Here is a 17040-nt window from a genome sequence, read left to right as displayed (position 1 = left end):
GGAGCGCGCCGCCGGGCACGCCGGCCGTTGATTGGTGGCACCGGGTCGCTGGGGGCGGGAGCGGCGCGCGGGGCGCGGGAGGTTTGGAGCCAGGTCCCAGCGGCGGGCGGCTGCGCATCCCGCAGCCATGGAGGACTACGAGCTGGAGCTGTACGGCGTCGAGGACGATTTCGACAGCCAATTCGCGGCCGAGCTCGAGGTGCTGGCCGAGCTGGAAGGTAGGCGCGAGTATCGCCGCGGCCTCGTCCCAGGTAGCTCGACGGAAGCCTGGCCCTCCCGGGGAGTCCAGGAGGGCTGCTCCGAGGGCCGCGCAGGGGAGAGGCCGCAACCCCCTTGGAGAGAGCACGGCCTTGCAGCGGCGCCGGCCGCGGGGGCTGTGGCTGTGTGTGCAGACGAGCTGCTCTGGATGACTGCTATGGGCTTTCCTTCCGCAGGGACTGCCGCCCTGTCGCCTTCCAGGGACCCCCGGCCCACTGTGGGTCGGCCCCGCCTGACGTTCGAGGAGGCAATTGCTGGAGGGGACGCTGCCATTCACTGTTCTCCAGGCGGACCTCCAAGGAACAGCAAGGGCAGTGTCAGGAAGAGGCATCTGGCTCCTGACATCCAGGGCGACAGATCCCTGCCCCCTAGTACGTTTTTGGGGCCCAGAGCATAGGGGTGGGGTGCGAGGCTGGGGAAGGTCCTCTATTCCTTCCATGTGTCTCCCCAGCTCCCCACATCAAACGGTCCAGACTGCAGGCTGTCAGGAGACTGAACTTTAGGTCGGAGGAGATGGAAGAGATGACACCTCCTGATTCCCCGACTCTGGACATCACTCCCCCACCAAGTCCCGAGATACCTGATGAGCTGTTGGGCGAAGGGTGTGTAACTTGGGGCAGAGGCGTCTCCAGGGGCATTGGAAGGATCCCATTCCTCCAACAAACGCTTGGGGCCTGGGGCAGGGCTGGGTCCATGGCTCTTCCCTGAGTATCCCCATAACAATCGTGGTTCCCTCCCAGGCCCTTAGACTCTGGGGCTGATGCGGGTCTCACTCAGGCCTCGCTAGCCACCCGCAATCCTGTTTTGCGGCGGCCCCCAGTCTTGGAAGACTACGTCAATGTGACCTCCACGGGCGGCGACCGGGCCTTTCTGGTGCTTCGGGCTGACCCAGTGGGCACTGGGGTGCAGGTGGGTGCTGTGTAGCCACGAGCCGGTACATGGACCTCATATGCTCACTATGACTCCGGGTACCCTTCTAGAAGTCACCCTGCCTCTGGTCTTGTATTCGGGAAGGCCACCTTCTTTCTCCTCCTCCTTCTCCATCTTTTCTCCCCTCTTTCTTCTCTTTTTTTCTACCTTTTCCTTCATCCTTCTCCTTAGATCTGCTGCCATCCCAGTGACCCCTTGGGGTCTGTGGCTAGAAGGGGCTCCTTGTGGCTGTGGATGCTAGGGAATGCCACATGGATCCCTGAGCACCGTTGGGAGGGAGCTGTGGCAACCCCATAACTAGAAGGGAGTGACTGCTGCCCGCTTTCCCCCACAGAGCCCTTTCCGTGACATCCGGTGGCGTGGCCGTGGCCAGTTGGACCTGCTGGGCATGCCCTTCGCCTCCCTGAAGGAGAAGGTCGACAGCGAGGTGGGGGCTGTTGGGGTTTCCTGGGAGGGAAGGAGTGGCTCCTGGGTGACTGGTGGCTGAGCTATTTTGATCTAATTTGCACAGCGGCGGCAGCGACTGCTGGAAGAGGCCCAGCGGCTCTCAGACATGCTGTGCAGGTGACATGGGGGCTCTCCACCCCAGGATCCTCGCTAGTCCTTGGACTGCTGACCCCTAGTGTGCATTCCAGGGGGGTAGTCCCTGCATGGGGTTAAGGCCCAGTGGCTCAGGGTATGATGCTCTCCAGTCTCAGGTCACAGGAGATGGAGGAGGAGACCCAGCCCTCAGAGGCGCCTGAGGAGGAGCCAGCTGACAGCCAAGATGCCTCCCAGCATTGCCTCTGGGTGGATGAGTTTGCACCACAGCGCTATACGGAGCTGCTCAGTGATGACGTGAGGCCTTGTTCTTGCTCAAATGTGACTGGCTTCTTTGTTGCTGAGAGAAAAGAACTCAGGGCCTAATAGGTCCTTGTGTTGCCAGCCCACAGGAGTGTCAGAATTTAGGGAAAGGATTTGATGAGCTTTGTTGGATTGTGTTGGTAGATAAAGAAACTGAGGCCAATTTGGGCCTTTCACTGGTCACTCAGCCTCAGCGTCCCTGCATGTGTCTCTGGGCTTTGAAGAGTAGGGTGACATGAGGGGCAGGCATGAGGAGACCCCCCACCCAGGCCAGGCCTCTCTTTTTTCAGTTCACTAACCGCTGCCTTCTCAAGTGGCTGAAGCTGTGGGACCTAGTGGTGTTTGGCCGAGAGAAGCCTGTCCGGAAGCCTAGGCCCAGTGCAGAACCGGCTCGTGGTGGCAAGGAGGCCACAGCTTCCAGCAAGTGGAAAAGCCACGAACAAGTTCTCGAGGAGATGCTGGAGGCTGAGCTGGACCCAAGTGGGCGGCCCCGGCAGAAGGTGAGTGCACCTGACTGCTCTGCACACATGTCTAATGGCTGTATTCTGGGTGGCTGGTGCCTTTGCAGCCTCTGGGGGCCATGAGGCACATTTACTGCCCCCGAGGCTGTGATGATGTCAATGTCTTGGTGTGGAGTGTCAGCAGTTTGAGCTAGGACTCGAGTCCTTTCTTCTAATGACTTAGACAAAGTCAGCACTGCTTGAAGGGCCCTGCACCTTCCCACAGTGATTACACTGGAACGTGGGTGGGTTTCAGGCGTCAGTCATGGCAGTAACAGCTGTGTCTGTGTCAGATCTCAATGCCACTCACCTAACATGAGCCTTTACTGTTTGTGCCACGAGCAGGCGGGTCTTGTTTTCCTTTGGTGATAGGGGCAGGGCAGGGCAACATCCCCTGGCACTGCACTTTGTGGGATGGGATTTTGTCTCTGGTATTTGGGCCAGGGACTCCCAAAGTCTATGAGGCGGCGTGGGTTGCAGCACATTTTCTCCTGTCCTGGCTGCAGGTGGCACTGCTGTGTGGGCCCCCAGGGCTGGGCAAGACCACCCTGGCCCACGTGATTGCGCGGCACGCTGGGTACTGCGTGGTGGAGATGAATGCGAGGTGAGTGGGGGAAGGCTGGGCCTCCCTCTGTCCTAACGTGTCTGGTCGACTGGGACACAGCCCTGAATGCCTGGTTTGGAGGTGGGGTCTGGTGTCCCAGGTGCATGGCGGTGGCATGGTCCACACCTCAGGGCTCCTGGGACTTGGCGTGCTGTCAGGGGGTGGCCTTGTGTAGTATCTTTGAGTGGTAGGTGTGGGGGCTCTGCCCTGGGGGACCGTCTGGCTGGGGACACTGGCTACCCTGACAGCTGCTACCGGGCCTCCTGGTTCCAGTGATGACCGCAGCCCTGAAGCCTTCCGCACGCGCATCGAGGCGGCCACGCAGATGGAGTCCGTCCTGGGTGCTGGTGGGAGACCCAACTGCCTGGTCATCGACGAGATCGATGGGGCCCCCACGGTGGGCCTCCTGGGTAGGCTGGCAGGTGGGCTGGTCATCCCGCAGTGGGGGGGCTATGATTCACTGCCATCTCCATGTCCCCCCCAGGCTGCCATTAATGTTCTCCTGAGTGTCTTGGATCGCAAGGGCCCACAGCAGGCAGGGCCAGGGGGCCCATCTGTGCCCACAGGCGGGGGGCGGCGGCGCCGGGCAGAGGCGGGGCTCCTGATGAGGCCCATTATCTGCATCTGCAACGACCCGTGAGTGGAGAGGGGCGCCTCGGCTGGGGAGGGGCTTCTGTCGGGTGGGCGGGGTCTCCACTGGGAGGCTTGTTCTTCGCTTCCCACTTCCCTCCCTGCTGGACTCAGGTAGCACCCTGGCCAGGGCCGGCTCACTGTGCATGCCCTGCTTCCGCAGGTTCGCGCCCTCTCTCCGGCAGCTGAAGCAGCAGGCCCTCCTGCTACATTTCCCGCCCACGCTGCCCTCCAGGCTCATGCAGCGGCTCCAGGAGGTCTGTGAGGGTTGCCCTGCCTCCACCACCCGCCTGTGGCCCCCCAGCTACTCCCAGGACGTTGGGTGGAGGTCTTGGGCCAGTTTGTTCTCTGGTTGTGGGTGGTTCCAACGCGCAACCGAGCTCCTTCCGCAGGGCTCTTCGGCCTTTGCTCCCCGTCGGATAGGAGCTGTTTCTAGGGAGGTGGTGGCTACCGGGCAGGGCTCGGGGCACACTCATCCTCCCACCCTTCTGCAGATCTCCCTGCGGCGGGGCATGCGGGCTGACCCTGGCGCTCTGGCGGCCCTCTGTGAGAAGACGGACAACGACATCCGCGCCTGCATCAACGCCCTGCAGGTGGGCAGGTGGCTCTGGGGCAGGGGACGGGGTGGCCAGCGCCCCCTCCACGCCTCCCCTGTGTCCATTTCCTGCTGGAGCTGGGGTCAGCCATCCTCACCCTCCCTGACCCCATGTCCAGTTCCTGCACAGGCGGGGCCAGCGGGAGCTGAGCGTTCAGGCCGTTCAGAGCACGCGCATTGGCCTGAAGGATCAGCGGAAGGGGCTCTTTTCTGTGTGGCAGGAGGTCTTCCAGCTGCCCCGGGCCCAGAGGTAGGCAGGCCAGCCTTGGCCTGGAATGTCCACGATACCCTCGCCCTGGGAAGACAGCCAGCTCTGCCTTTGCTGACGGAGCCGTGGCACCTCGCCCTCCTGTGGCACCTCAGGGTGCCCTAAACATGCACAAGCCGGTGCTACCCGGAGGACGAGGGCGGGTAGGGCTGGGTCTGGGTGACGGGGCAAGGGCTCCACTCCAGCCTCAGCTCCCCCTGCAGGCGCCGTGTGGGTCAGGACTCAACCCTGCCCACTCACATGCTCCTGCTCGGGGACCAGCTCTCGGGCTCGGGGCCCCTCGCTGCCGAGGCGCCCCTGACCACAGCCGCGCAGCGTTTCTACCACATCTTGCACATGGCCGCATCTGCAGGCGAGCACGAGAAGGTGGTCCAGGTAACTGTGCCCCACCTCCAGCCTCGTGGGGGCTGGGGGACAGGAGGCCCGGTTCTGGCAGCATTTTTCGACCCTGGCCAGCAACTGACTGGGACACGCACGCTTCAGTGGTGCTGAGCCCAAGGAGAAACTGGTGGACCCGGTGCTTGGGAGGCTTCTGAGAGGGAGCAGGGTCAGGCAGGAGGAGGGATGGCTGGCGGGGGTTGTCTGGTGGGATCTCTGTGTCTGCCCTTTGGGAAGTAGCTAAAGGGCCCGGCAGTGGCAGGAGGGGCTGGATTCCAGATGTGCAGGTGGGGTGGAGAGCAGGTGGCAGGCCCCCCTACCCCCACCCCCGGGAAGCCTGGTGTAAGCTGCCTCCCTGGCTAAGCAGCTTTGGATTAGCAGCTGGGGATCCTTGCAAATCCGGAAAACCACTATGTGGAGGGCAGCGTGGTGGCTGGAGGGGAGGGACTCCCACGTGGAACGTGCGTAGGCTCTGTGCCCTTGACCCTGGTGGACAGAGCTTCCCTCTCCTTTAGGAGGTGACTGGGTCAGACGAGTGGGGGCAGCAGGCTAGGCCTTTCTGGCCCCCTCATGGCCCTGTGGCCACTCGCTGCAGCTTACAGGTTGGTGGGAGGGGAAGGTCCCCCCAGGGTGGCGCTTGTGCTGTGGGTGGGCTCCATGAGGCTGGAGGGCCTCAGGGACTGGCCCGTCCACCTGCCTTCAGGGCCTGTTCGACAACTTCCTGCGGATGAGGCTACGGGACTCCAGCCTGGGCGCCGTGTGCACTGCCCTTGACTGGCTGGCCTTTGACGACCTGCTGGGCCGGGCCGCCCTCCACGGCCAGAGCTTCCAGCTGATGCGCTACCTGCCCTTCCTGCTCCCGGCCTTCCACCTCCTCTTCGCTTCCAGCCACGTGCCACGGATCACCTTCCCCAGCAGCCAGCAGGAGGTACGGCCTGTGCCTTGCCCGGGGCCAGGGTCTAGCCCTGGGGTCCTGGGTGACTCGGTCCTGGTCCGCCCTCCACCCCAGGCCCAGAATCGCATGAACCAGACACAGAACCTGATCCAGACGCTGGTGTCGGGCATCACGCCAGCCACCCGCAGCCGGGCTGCACCGCAGGCACTCATCCTAGACACCCTCTGTCTGCTTCTGGACATCCTCACGCCCAAGCTGCGCCCAGTGAGTGCCTGGCCTGGCAGTGCCGGGCCCGGGAGGGGCGTGCCTCCTGGGGCGGGTGGGGCCTGGCTCAGTGCCCTGCTGGCCCACAGGTGAGCACGCAGCTGTACAGCGCCCGAGAGAAGCAGCAGCTGGCCAGCCTGGTAGGCACCATGCTCGCCTACAGCCTCACCTACCGCCAGGACCGCACGCCCGACGGGCAGTACATCTACAGGCTGGAGCCGTGAGTCTGCGCAGCACCTGGGCTGGGGGTGCTGGGCTCCAGGTGCCACAGCGATTGCTCGGCCAGAGTCTGAAGGCATGGTGTGAGCCTCAGGTCTCTTGTTGAAGGCCGGGGGAGTCAGGTCTAGCTCATTCCTTGCCCGAATGTGACTGTGCAGTGGAGCCCCCGCTGGGGCCGACCCTGGGACTGGAGGTGTACGTGGAGTCCCTCAGTGCCCGCAGGAGCTGCCCCCAGAGGGCCCTCGAGCTCCACAGGGCTCCGCTCCTCTGTCCTGAGAGGGCCGTGGGGTGGAGCGCTGGCACTAGTGGGGGCCGGATGCAGGCCTTGGGCGGTAATGATGCTCATTCCATGCGCTCAGCCCAGCCTGAGCCCAGGCCCTGCTGTGTGGTGTCAGTTCCTCCTTGGGCAGCCCTCCACCTGCCCATGTGTGGTGTGGGAAACTGAGGCTCAGGGTGGGAATGCCTCTGTTGCTGTGGAGCTGGGGCATAGCAGGGCCAGGCCTGGACCCCGTCCTGCACTCTTGCATCTGCCATATGGGGCCAGAGGTGGTAAGTAGCTCGTGGCCTGTCCCTGCTGACCAGGTGTCCCGGGGCTTGCCTTGCCCCGCTCACCCCAAGAGCAGGAATGTGGAGGAGGTTTGCCGCTTTCCCGAGCTGCCCGCCCGCAAGCCCCTCACCTACCAGGCCAAGCAGCTCATTGCCCGCGAGGTGGAAGTGGAGAAGATGCGGAGGATGGAGGCCTTGGCTCGGGCCAGAGATGGCCCCCAGGTGAGCCTCCCCAGGCCCTGGGCAGGGCAGGGCCCTTGGAGAGGATACGAGCCCGGCCGTGGTCCTACCCAGTCAACTGTCACTGTCTGTGACTTCTGGCAGGTGGATGGGGGTCCCCCGGGGGGCTCGGGGGAGAAGGAGCTGCAGCCACCTGCCCCATGCAACCACAAGCAGCGGCTGGAGTGTATCCTGAAGAGAGCCGCCCTGGAGGAACAGGTAGGGGCCGACGTATCAGTGGGAGGCCGTGGGGGCGGCACTGGGGGGCCTGGGCAGGCGACTTTGCAGTGGGCTGGTTCTAAGTCCTGGTGTCCAGCTCCCTGCTGCTCAGCATGATGGCTCTGCCTGGGCCCAGTTCCCACCTGGGCAGCGTGCTGGCACCTCCTGACCTTGGCAGGGAAGAGGTGAGTGTGAGCGTGGTGGAGGGTGCATGCAGAGAGGCTCAGCAGGAGTGGGCCATGGCCTCTGGGCCCTTTCCCCAGGTAGGGCTAGTCCGCTAGAGCTCAGTCCCCATGAACCTGACCAGCCTGTCTCCTTCAGCCTGAGAGGGACTTCTTCGGTCGTGTGGTTGTCAAGAGAGCAGCAGCCCCGAGCACAGGTGTGTATGGAGGGGTGGGCGGTGGAGGGACTGGCCGGAGTCAGGTGGAAGAATGACTGTGTGGCCCCCACAGGGCACGAGGCCCCAGAGACTGACACAGCTGAGCGGCGTGTGGGCACTGCAGTGGGCAGGAGTGACGTGTGGTTCCGCTTCAAGGAGGGCGTCTCCAATGCTGTGCGGCGCAGCCTGTACATCAGAGACTTGCTCTAGGGGGCATGGTGAGCCCCTGGAGCCTGGGCGGCCACCCTGGGCTGTACTGGACACCCCGACCCATGCTGGACGTCCCCAGGGCGTATGCTGGACACCCTAGTCCGTTGGACCCTCTGGGGTCACGCTAGACACCCTGGACTACACCAGATATCCCCTGATACACACCGGCTACCTAGGTGTTGCTTTCTCTCTCCTAGAAAGTGTACAAAAGCACCAGCATTCTCGCAAAGTCTTTATAAAACTCACACCTTTACAGAGGCGTCCACTTTACAGGGAGGCGTGAGTCTGGGCCGCGGGGGCTCACAGGATGGCGCACTTGCCCCTCTCCACCCATGGGTTGTTCTTCATCAGGTCGGGGTTCAGGAAGGGGTCCTTGGGAATCCCTTCCTCGATCCACTTGAGGAGCCTGTGGTGGGGAGGGTGGGTGAGCACGTGGGCTCCTGGCCCCCGGAGTGCTGCCTGGTGGCAGTGCGTGGGGGTGTGGTCTTGGCTCATACAAATGAGCACAGGGCAGGGAAATGAGACACAAATCTTGCCAGCCTGGGGGGTGTGGCCGCGGCTCCGCAGGGTGTCCTGGGGACTCACTCAGGGATGGTCTTAGACGACATCTCCCTCTTGAAAGCCAACTGGTACTTGAGGCTCTCGACTTCCTTCTTCATCTGGGGCACGTCCCACTCCTCCATGGCGTCGGGGGCTTCAGAAGTGGCCAGCCTGGGGCTGGGGAGTATGGGGCAAGCCACAGAGCCAGGGGCTGCCAGCCTGCAGTCACCCTCCTGATGCACCCTCCCTCTGGTGAGCACCCCCCACAGAAAGGGACACCCGCTCACTGCCTGGGGAGTCCCCACGGCCTCCGCCACCCACCAGGGAACAGGGCTGGGGCTGAGGCCACAGTAATCAGGCCCCACGTGCCTGCCCCCCACCTCCCACGGGGCTCATTAACTGCCGAGAAAACTTTCCATGCTTAGCTCTGCACCCCTACCTGCCATCGAAGCCTCACCTTGGCTGGGCCTCTGGGTTGGAGAGGGGAGGGGCAGTGTCCTGCCAACAGCAGGACAGGTCAGGTCCCTGACCCTTCAAGTGCAGGACCCATTTCCCATCGCAGAAGACCTTTGTGTCAGGGGCTGGGCACATACACACACACCCCTCCCCCTTGCTTTGCATGGGCAAAGCCCACCCGGAGGGCAGGTTAATCCAGGGGCCAGGAGGGTGGGGCTGCTATTTGCATCTCTGCCCAGGGGGTGGGCTGAGGCACGTGCTGGGGTCTTGGAGTCACGGGCTGCCCAGCTGGTCCAGGACTCGGGCCCCTGCAGCCTCCAGTTTGCTGCCTTGCACCTCCTCCAACTTGCCTGACTGTCGGGCCACCCGGCAGAGCACAGGTTCAGACTCCAGACTCGGCCAGCAAGTGAAGGGAGGCAAGGCTGTTCCTTGCCTCCCCCTGCTCCAGCCTGCTCGGGGGCCCAGGGAGCCCCTGGCTGTCCCCCAACCCCTGCCCCCATCACCGAAGCTGGGAACCAAGGGACGGGCTTCCTTGACCTGGGAAGCGTGGGCAGGGGCTGCCAGGAGTGTGGCACTGCCTACTTCAGGGTGCGGAAAGGGCTCCTGGAAGGGTCTACCAGGAGGGAGTGAGACTGGGGAAGTAGCGAGGCTCTGGGGGGTAGCCAGTGGGGGCGAGCAGGGGCTTCCTCCCAGAGACCCCGAGTTCCAGCACCCCACCCGGCAGCGCAGGTTCTCACATTCATGTGGGTGCATCCCCCCGCGCCCCAGCTAGGGGGGGTGGCAGCCGGGTCCGCAGCCCCCGAGCCCCGCTGCCTAGCCCGCCGCGCGCCCCCGGCCTTGGCGCACAGCGCTCGCTTGCTCGGTAGGCACTGCGGGCGGGCGGCGCGTGCGGACGCCGTTCCCCTCGCAGCCAGCTGTTCCCCTCGCAGCCAGCCGGCGGATGGAGGGTTCTCCCCCGGTCTGGCCGGCCCCTTGGGACAGGAGGACGCCCGAAGACAGATAGGCAAGGGCGCCTCAGGGGTTGGGGGGGCGTCCGGGTCAGCCCAGTGGGACCTGGGCAGGCCCCAGAGTCTGCTCAGCACAGGGGCGAGCTCCCGAGACCTACCTTGGACGGCGACCGCGAGGACAGAGATGACGAGGGCCACGGGATGGCGAGGACGAGTGATGGGCGAGCGAGCCAGGCAAAGCCTGGGCAGGTGCCCCGCCCATCCCGCCACCTGGGCCAGGCCCGGGCACCGCCCCCACCCTCTGCCCGCCCTCCTGGGGGGCTGGGCTGACCCTGGGGAGCTGGCTTCACCAGGCACACTCTGCCAGCCTTTGGGGGGTGGGAGGTGCAGCTGGGAGCAGTGTAGGCTCGGCTCTGGCCCTGGGCGAGGTGTCCTCCGGCTGGGCTGGGTGGGCTTGCAGGCTGCCACGTGGTGCAGAACCGAAGACCATCAGCCGGTAGATCGCACCCCAGACCCTAGTGCTCCTCATGGGCTGGAGTCTCCAGGCCGGGATACCGCCCCCACCCCCACTCCCAGCCTCCGCAGTGTCCACTGACAGGCCCAGGGCTGACCCACCACGGGCGTGAGCCTACTCTGACCAGGGCACCTGGGTCTGTGTGGAGTTGCTTCCTGCCCTGCATTCCCAGGCCAGCAGTGGGCAGCTGTGGTGGGTGGCAGGGTCCAGTTCACCAACCAGTCCCCTTGGAGGCCAGACCCCATGGCTCCCCACGGCAGCCTGGGCCAGGCCTTTGGCAGGTGCTCCCACTCGGGAGTGGGACAGGCCTGGGGTGCTTCTCGCCCACCTCGGGCCCTGGGCTCTCCCTGCTGTGATCACAGAAAACAAGGTCAGTGGCGCCTGCCTGGCCCTCTCCCACACCAACCTGACAACGGAACAGGAGGCGCTTCTGGAACTGGGGCATGTTAGGAAAACTAGGGATTATTTCTTATTATGGATTTATGGGGGGTGGGGGGACTTAGAGCCAAGGGTGCCAGCATCCTCCTCAGGGCAGATGGCCAGCAGTTTTGACCTCACTCCCCGCCCCCACCCCTGGCCTGTTCCTCTGGTGCCCTGTGACTGGGCAGGCACCCTGTTACTCGGGGTGCCTGGGGCTCTCCCGTGGCTGGGGCCCTGCTCACAAGGGGTGGGTGCTCAGGCACAGTGTTGAGTCAGCCCCCAGAACCGGCTCAAGATTTAGACTGAAACCAAGCCAGCCAGTCCCTGCCCCCAGCCATGCCTTCCCCATGGAGGGTGCAGGCAGAATGGGGAACCCAGGACTGTGTTCTGGCCCTGGGAGGAGCCTTGGTGTGACCTGGCAGGGCATGGCCCCTGTGCTCTGCTCTGAGGCCTGCGTCGTGTGATCTCTCCTCCATGGTTCGGAGTGCTCCACTGAGACCACTGCACAGAGGCCTTCATGATGGCACTTGAAAATGCCTGGGTGTCATCACCTCACCAGGATGGCGGGAGCTGTGTGGGGCGTGGGGTCATGCATTCCCGCTCTGCATGCTGTTTCCTGGCTGTGAGCACCGGCCACACCTGCTGCTCTGTGGACCCTCAGGGTTCAGAAGTGGTCTCTGTGCTGACCCTGGTGACCCCGTGGGACAGAGGCCGTGACTACACGGCAGTCAAGCTGATGTGTGCATGCTTGTGTGAGCCTGTGAAGCTGCTGTCTTTGGTGAAAACTGGGGGACCGGTGCCTCCTATTTCAGCTTCCTGGGAGTTTGGACTTGTCAACCCCAGATCCGCAGAGGGACTGGGTGGGTCTGGAATGAGCAGAGGCCCAGTGGTTTGCGGTGGGGGGAGGATGCTCCAGAAGCAGTGACAGCTGGTGCTCCAGCTGATGCCACCTTGCAGTCACCCAGAGCAGACCCAGGGAGACCAACCGCCTTTCTGAAATTAGCTCCCCTAACTGGGCTGCTGGTGAGAATCAACAGGGCTCCTCGCTGGCCTAGAAACGGCTGTTGCAGGTCCCATGCCCGTAGGGCTCCTGACTGGAGCGGGGACCCGGCTGGGCTCCCAGGGATGTGACGGGTGTGGGGGCAGGTGCAGCGAGGCAGGGTCCCTTTGTGCTGGTTCTAGTGCTCAGGACGAGTCAGTGGTGTGTGGGGTGCTCTGACCCACTTTGAATAGGGTCCCCAAGGAGGACGGGGGGCAGGGGCAGGAAACGCCCCAACCCGATAGGACCTGCAGCCTGATTTGGTCCCAGTGCTACTCAGACCTGTGGCCTCGCTAGGCAGGGGCCAGAGATGAGGGCAACCTCTCACTTGGTCTGTTCTGAGTATGCAGAGCATGCTGGTGAAACAGCCACCTGGTGCTGTCAGCTCCCCGCTTGGTCCTCCTGAAACCAGGCTCTCTTCCATGTGGTGCCCCAGCAATGAAATGTGCAGCTGGGGCAGATCTGGCCCCATGTGCTGGCGTGGTGAGGTCCGGTGAGAACACCTCCCCTGTGTCTGCAGCTTCGCTTCGACCTTAGGGGTGGGGTCAGACCCTACACACAACCCTCCCATGGCAACAGGCCTGGTCTCTGGTGAGAAAACTTAAGACAAGTAGTCCATGCTGTAGAACCTAGGCCTGGCAGGAGACCTAGGTGCTGGCAGGCTGGTGGGGACCCAGCCTGCCAGCACCCATCCCAGGGTAGGTGTGAGACCCTCTCGACTACAACAGGCTGACTCCCCTCCTGAGGCCTCAGGGGATGTGCCTGCTTGTCTCCCATCCCTGGAAACAGCTGTCTGAGGTGAACATGGGGATAGGAAGATAAAAAAGAAACTATTTCACCCAGTTAAACAGAGCTCACAAGAAACTAGGTAGTTCTTGGATAATCTTTGAGTGTTTGAAAATGACTTTCAAAAGTAATTTAAGCTCTTAGACTCATGTTTGCAAAATACACAGTAAATGATTCCAGGGAATCACAGGTTGTAAGCATAAGCTGTGAGTCATAAAGTCTCAGGGAATTGACTCTGGTTAAGCAGTTTATTCTAATGGCTCTGCGGTCCACAGGTGACTCTCCTTCCCCGCCTGCTCCAGTCCTCCCATGACATTGGCTCCTGCCAGCATGTGGGTCAGAAAGACGCACGTGGTCTATACCTTGGTGCTGCTGAGGTTCAGGAAGAGGCCCAGGGCCTGCACCTGCCTAAGCACCGAACACTCCAGTGCCCACAGGCCATGGGGGTCCCCTTCTGATGAGGCTAGTGTCACTCAGGGGTCCTGCACATTGCTGGCAAGTCTACTGGTCTGCACCCCCAAAGGGCCTTTCGCCATGAAGGTGGGTGAGTGGGACGAATGCACACGTCGGGCCACCAGTGCGTTGTCACCCAGGCCTGGGCATGGCTCTAGGTTTTCCCTCTCGATCTGCAGCTGCACCCCCAGGTCTGTGCAGCACTGCAGAAAATTCTACCTGATCATGGGGCAGCTATGTGAGTGGAGCTGGGGGTGTGTGGCGGGCCCCCCAATTCTGTCTCACAGCTGCCATAGCCACCCCCCTCCCCTGCCCGGTGGCCAAGTGTTGGTGGGCCTTGCACCTTCAGCAGGTACGCTTCTGGTCCCAAGCGATATGCCCACCATGTAGGGGTGGATGGAAGAGGCTCCTAGAAACAGTTTCAGTGCCCAGAGGTTTTCCACAAAAGCAGAGGAGACACTTTAGGGGACGTTGCTGTCAGCTGGGGCTGCCTTCCACAGTAGGGATGATGCCCAGCAGTGCTCACCGCCCAGAGTAGGTCTGATGAACTGGCTGAGCAGGAAACTGAGGCCCCGGGGCTCTGGGCTTGCCCAGGTCTCACCCTCGGTTTTGTGTCCTTCATCTAAAGACTTGCCTCAAACACCTGGAATCCCTGCCATCTGCTCATTTCATCTGAAGCTGCAGAAGCTCTGGTGACTGCAGAGTGCAAGTAACTGAATGGGGACCCTCTACTATCACAAAGATCTATCCCCAGAAAGGACCCCCGTCCTGTGCCAGGGGGCGAGGTCTCCCATGGGGACCGCGGACATCGTTCACCCCTCCCAGGTTCAGCGCAGGGCTCCCTCGCCTGGGCCACGTCTGCCACTTCTGGATGCAGTCTATGCAGACTGCTCTGCAGAACTTGACACCAGAGTTACAAGGAATCTAGAATTCAACCTCCCGGGGAAGGGTCTGTCATGCGAAACGGTGAAGGACCAAGCCAAAGGGAGTCCACGCAAGAAGCAAACGCGGGAGCGCGTCCTGGACTGCGGAGCTCTCGGGGCGGCACCGGCGGGACGGCTCCGAGGTGTGCGCGGCTCGCTGCTCGGTTTCACAGGACGAATCTGCTCTGGGCTTGGCTTCCGGAGGACCCGGGCGGCGCGGAGCTGCAAGAGGAGCCCACGCACCGCGGGGCCCTGGCTGCTCGGCCGCTGGCAACGCAGGGCAGACTCGGGGGGCTTCCCCTCACGGCCAGGATTAGGACAGGGAACTCGCGACAGACGCCGTTATCAGAAGACGAGGACTCCTAGGACGGAGGCTGACGGCCAGTTTAGCTAAAGAACTTAAGCGAAACAAGTTTCCGGCGTTCTTACTGGTGTTAACATGCGGTGTTTGCCGTGAAGACAGTACCGAGCGGCACCGCGAGGGAAAGCCCGGCAGCAGGCTCCGGGCACCTCCGCTGCTCCGCGATCCCCGCCGTCACCGCTCTTCCACAGCCCGCGGCGCTCGAAGCCCACTGCCGCTTGGGCGATCCCTTCCGGGTCTAAGCGCGGAGGGGGCGGGGCACGCAGGGGGCCTGCCCCCCGGCGAGGGGCGGGGCTTCCGCGGGACGCCGTTCTGCGGGACGCAGCCATCTTGGAACGGGGCGGCGGCGGCGTCCTCTGTGGAGGCGTGGCAGGAACGGAGGTGGCGTTGTCACTTGTCAAGCTCAGGTGTTCCCTTGGCCTGGCTTCTCGGGCTCCTGTTAAGTTATGGCAGGTGACGTTTGAGGTGGCCAGGCATCCCCCTCCCCCCACGGCGGCACTGGTGAGCTAGACCGTCCGCCCGAATCTGTGAAAAAACGGGAGATGAGCTGTCAGGGTGCCTCTGCCCAACCCATATCCTCCCTCTCAGGTCCCCCACCTCAGGTCCCACCTTTCAGGTCCCCTCCTCAAGTCCCTCCTTAGGTCCCGCCACCTCAGGTCACCCCCTCAGATCCTCCCAAGTCCTCACCCCAGGTCCCCCGTCTCAGGTCTCCCCCTCAGGTCCCCCCCCTCAGGTCTCGCCTTCAGGTCCCCCCCCTCAGGTCTCGCCTTCAGGTCCCCCCCATCAGGTCCCCTCACTCAGGTCTCCCTCTCAGGTTCCCCCCCTCAGGTCTCCCCCCAGGTCCCCCCCGTCAGGTCCCCCCACTCAGGTCTCCCCCCAGGTCCCCCCCGTCAGGTCCCCCCACTCAGGTCTCCCTCTCAGGTCCCCCCCGTCAGGTCCCCCCACTCAGGTCTCCTTCTCAGGTTCCCCCCCGTCAGGTCCCCCCACTCAGGTCTCCCTCTCAGGTCCCCCCCGTCAGGTCCCCCCACTCAGGTCTCCTCCTTCAGGTCCCCCCCCTCAGGTCTCGCCTTCAGGTCCCCCCCATCAGGTCCCCTCACTCAGGTCTCCCTCTCAGGTTCCCCCCCTCAGGTCTCCCCCCAGGTCCCCCCCGTCAGGTCCCCCCACTCAGGTCTCCCCCCAGGTCCCCCCCGTCAGGTCCCCCCACTCAGGTCTCCCTCTCAGGTCCCCCCCGTCAGGTCCCCCCACTCAGGTCTCCTTCTCAGGTTCCCCCCCCGTCAGGTCCCCCCACTCAGGTCTCCCTCTCAGGTCCCCCCCGTCAGGTCCCCCCACTCAGGTCTCCCTCTCAGGTCCCCCCCGTCAGGTCCCCCCACTCAGGTCTCCCTCTCAGGTCCCCCCCGTCAGGTCCCCCCACTCAGGTCTCCTTCTCAGGTTCCCCCCCGTCAGGTCCCCCCACTCAGGTCTCCCTCTCAGGTCCCCCCCGTCAGGTCCCCCCACTCAGGTCTCCTCCTTCAGGTCCCCCCCCTCAGGTCTCGCCTTCAGGTCCCCCCCATCAGGTCCCCCCACTCAGGTCTCCCTCTCAGGTCCCCCCCGTCAGGTCCCCCCACTCAGGTCTCCCTCTCAGGTCCCCCCCGTCAGGTCCCCCCACTCAGGTCTCCTTCTCAGGTTCCCCCCCGTCAGGTCCCCCCCCCTCAGGTCTCCTCCTTCAGGTCTCTCCCTCAGGTCCCCCTCTTCAGGTCTCCTCCTTCAGGTCTCTCCCTCAGGTCCCCCCCTCAGGTCTCCCCCTCTGGTCCCCCCTCTAAGATCCCCCCCTTCAGGTCCCCCCCCTCAGGTCTCCTCACTCAGGTCCCCCCACTCAGATCCCCCCTCAGGTCTCCCACTCAGGTCCCCCTTCTCAGATCCCCCCCCTTCAGGTCTCCCCCTCAGGTCCCCCCCCTCAGGTCTCCTCACTCAGGTCTCCCCCTCAGGTCCCGCCTCTCAGATCCCCCCCTTCAGGTCTCCCCCTCAGGTCCCCCCCTCAGGTCCCCTCTTCAGGTCCCCCCTTCAGGTCTCCCCCTCAGGTCCCCCTGTCAGGTCCCCCCCCTCAGGTCTCGCCCTCTGGTCCCCCCCTCAGGTCCCCCCCTCTGGTCCCCCTCTCAGATCCCCCCCTCTCAGGTCCCCCCCTCAGGTCTCCCCCTCAGGACCCCCTCTCAGATCCCCCCCTTCAGGTCTCCTCACTCAGGTCCCCCCCTCAGGTCTCCCCCTCAGGACCCCCTCTCAGATCCCCCCCTTCAGGTCTCCTCACTCAGGTCCCCCCCTCAGGTCTCCCCCTCAGGTCCTCCCTCTCAGATTCCCCCCCCTCAGGTCCTCCCTCTCAGATTCCCCCCCCTCAGGTCTCCTCAGGTCCCCCCTCAAGCCCCCCCTCAGGTCCCCCCTCAAGCCCCCCCTCAGGTCCCCCCTCAAGCCCTCCCCTCAGGTCCCCCCTGTCAGGTCTCGCCCTCTGGTCTCCCCCTCAGGTCCCCCTGTCAGGTCTCGCCCTCTGGTCCCCCCCTCAGGTCCCCCCTGTCAGGTCTCCCCCTCAGGTCCCCCCTCAAGCCCCCCCTCCTCAGGTCTCCCCCTCAGGTCCCCCCTGTCAGGTCTCGCCCTCTGGTCTCCCCCTCAGGTCCCC

The 17040-nt window shown here is 63.9% G+C and overlaps 2 protein-coding genes across 5 annotated transcripts; one reads left to right on the top strand and one right to left on the bottom strand.

Annotated features, from left to right (window-relative positions):
• The first annotated feature begins 50 nt into the window (after positions 1 to 50).
• CHTF18 (chromosome transmission fidelity factor 18) lies at positions 51 to 8210 on the top strand. Of its 2 annotated transcripts, XM_006049893.3 has the most exons (23): positions 51 to 218; positions 435 to 629; positions 710 to 860; positions 999 to 1167; positions 1523 to 1615; positions 1700 to 1752; positions 1881 to 2025; positions 2322 to 2531; positions 3038 to 3135; positions 3409 to 3532; positions 3620 to 3771; positions 3929 to 4022; positions 4260 to 4358; positions 4480 to 4610; positions 4832 to 5003; positions 5522 to 5608; positions 5710 to 5934; positions 6016 to 6165; positions 6255 to 6385; positions 7008 to 7152; positions 7255 to 7368; positions 7690 to 7747; positions 7821 to 8210. In XM_006049893.3, exons 1-23 carry the CDS (start codon positions 128 to 130, stop codon positions 7955 to 7957), a joined length of 3024 nt encoding a protein of 1007 aa, XP_006049955.1. In that variant the 5' UTR covers positions 51 to 127; the 3' UTR covers positions 7958 to 8210. The 2 variants fall into 2 exon arrangements, with proteins under 2 accessions (XP_006049955.1, XP_006049956.1); XM_006049894.3 differs by lacking the exon at positions 5522 to 5608 and having other exon boundaries at positions 52 to 218.
• On the bottom strand, positions 8177 to 10787 carry GNG13 (G protein subunit gamma 13). Of its 3 annotated transcripts, XM_006049895.3 has the most exons (5): positions 10547 to 10787; positions 10059 to 10361; positions 8955 to 8995; positions 8543 to 8674; positions 8177 to 8363 (listed from the first exon to the last, which is right to left on the bottom strand). In XM_006049895.3, the coding sequence occupies exons 4-5, from the start codon at positions 8638 to 8640 to the stop codon at positions 8258 to 8260; spliced, it is 204 nt and encodes a 67-aa protein (XP_006049957.1). In that variant the 5' UTR covers positions 8641 to 8674; positions 8955 to 8995; positions 10059 to 10361; positions 10547 to 10787; the 3' UTR covers positions 8177 to 8257. The 3 variants fall into 3 exon arrangements, with proteins under 3 accessions (XP_006049957.1, XP_006049958.1, XP_006049959.2); XM_006049896.3 differs by lacking the exon at positions 10547 to 10787 and having other exon boundaries at positions 8937 to 8995; positions 10059 to 10141; XM_006049897.3 differs by lacking the exon at positions 8955 to 8995 and having other exon boundaries at positions 10059 to 10613.
• Positions 10788 to 17040: the final 6253 nt, after the last annotated feature.

Source organism: Bubalus bubalis, chromosome 24 (assembly GCF_019923935.1).
Source record: "Bubalus bubalis isolate 160015118507 breed Murrah chromosome 24, NDDB_SH_1, whole genome shotgun sequence".
NCBI classification, from domain to species: domain Eukaryota; kingdom Metazoa; phylum Chordata; class Mammalia; order Artiodactyla; family Bovidae; genus Bubalus; species Bubalus bubalis.
This window is presented reverse-complemented; position numbering and strand designations above follow the sequence as displayed.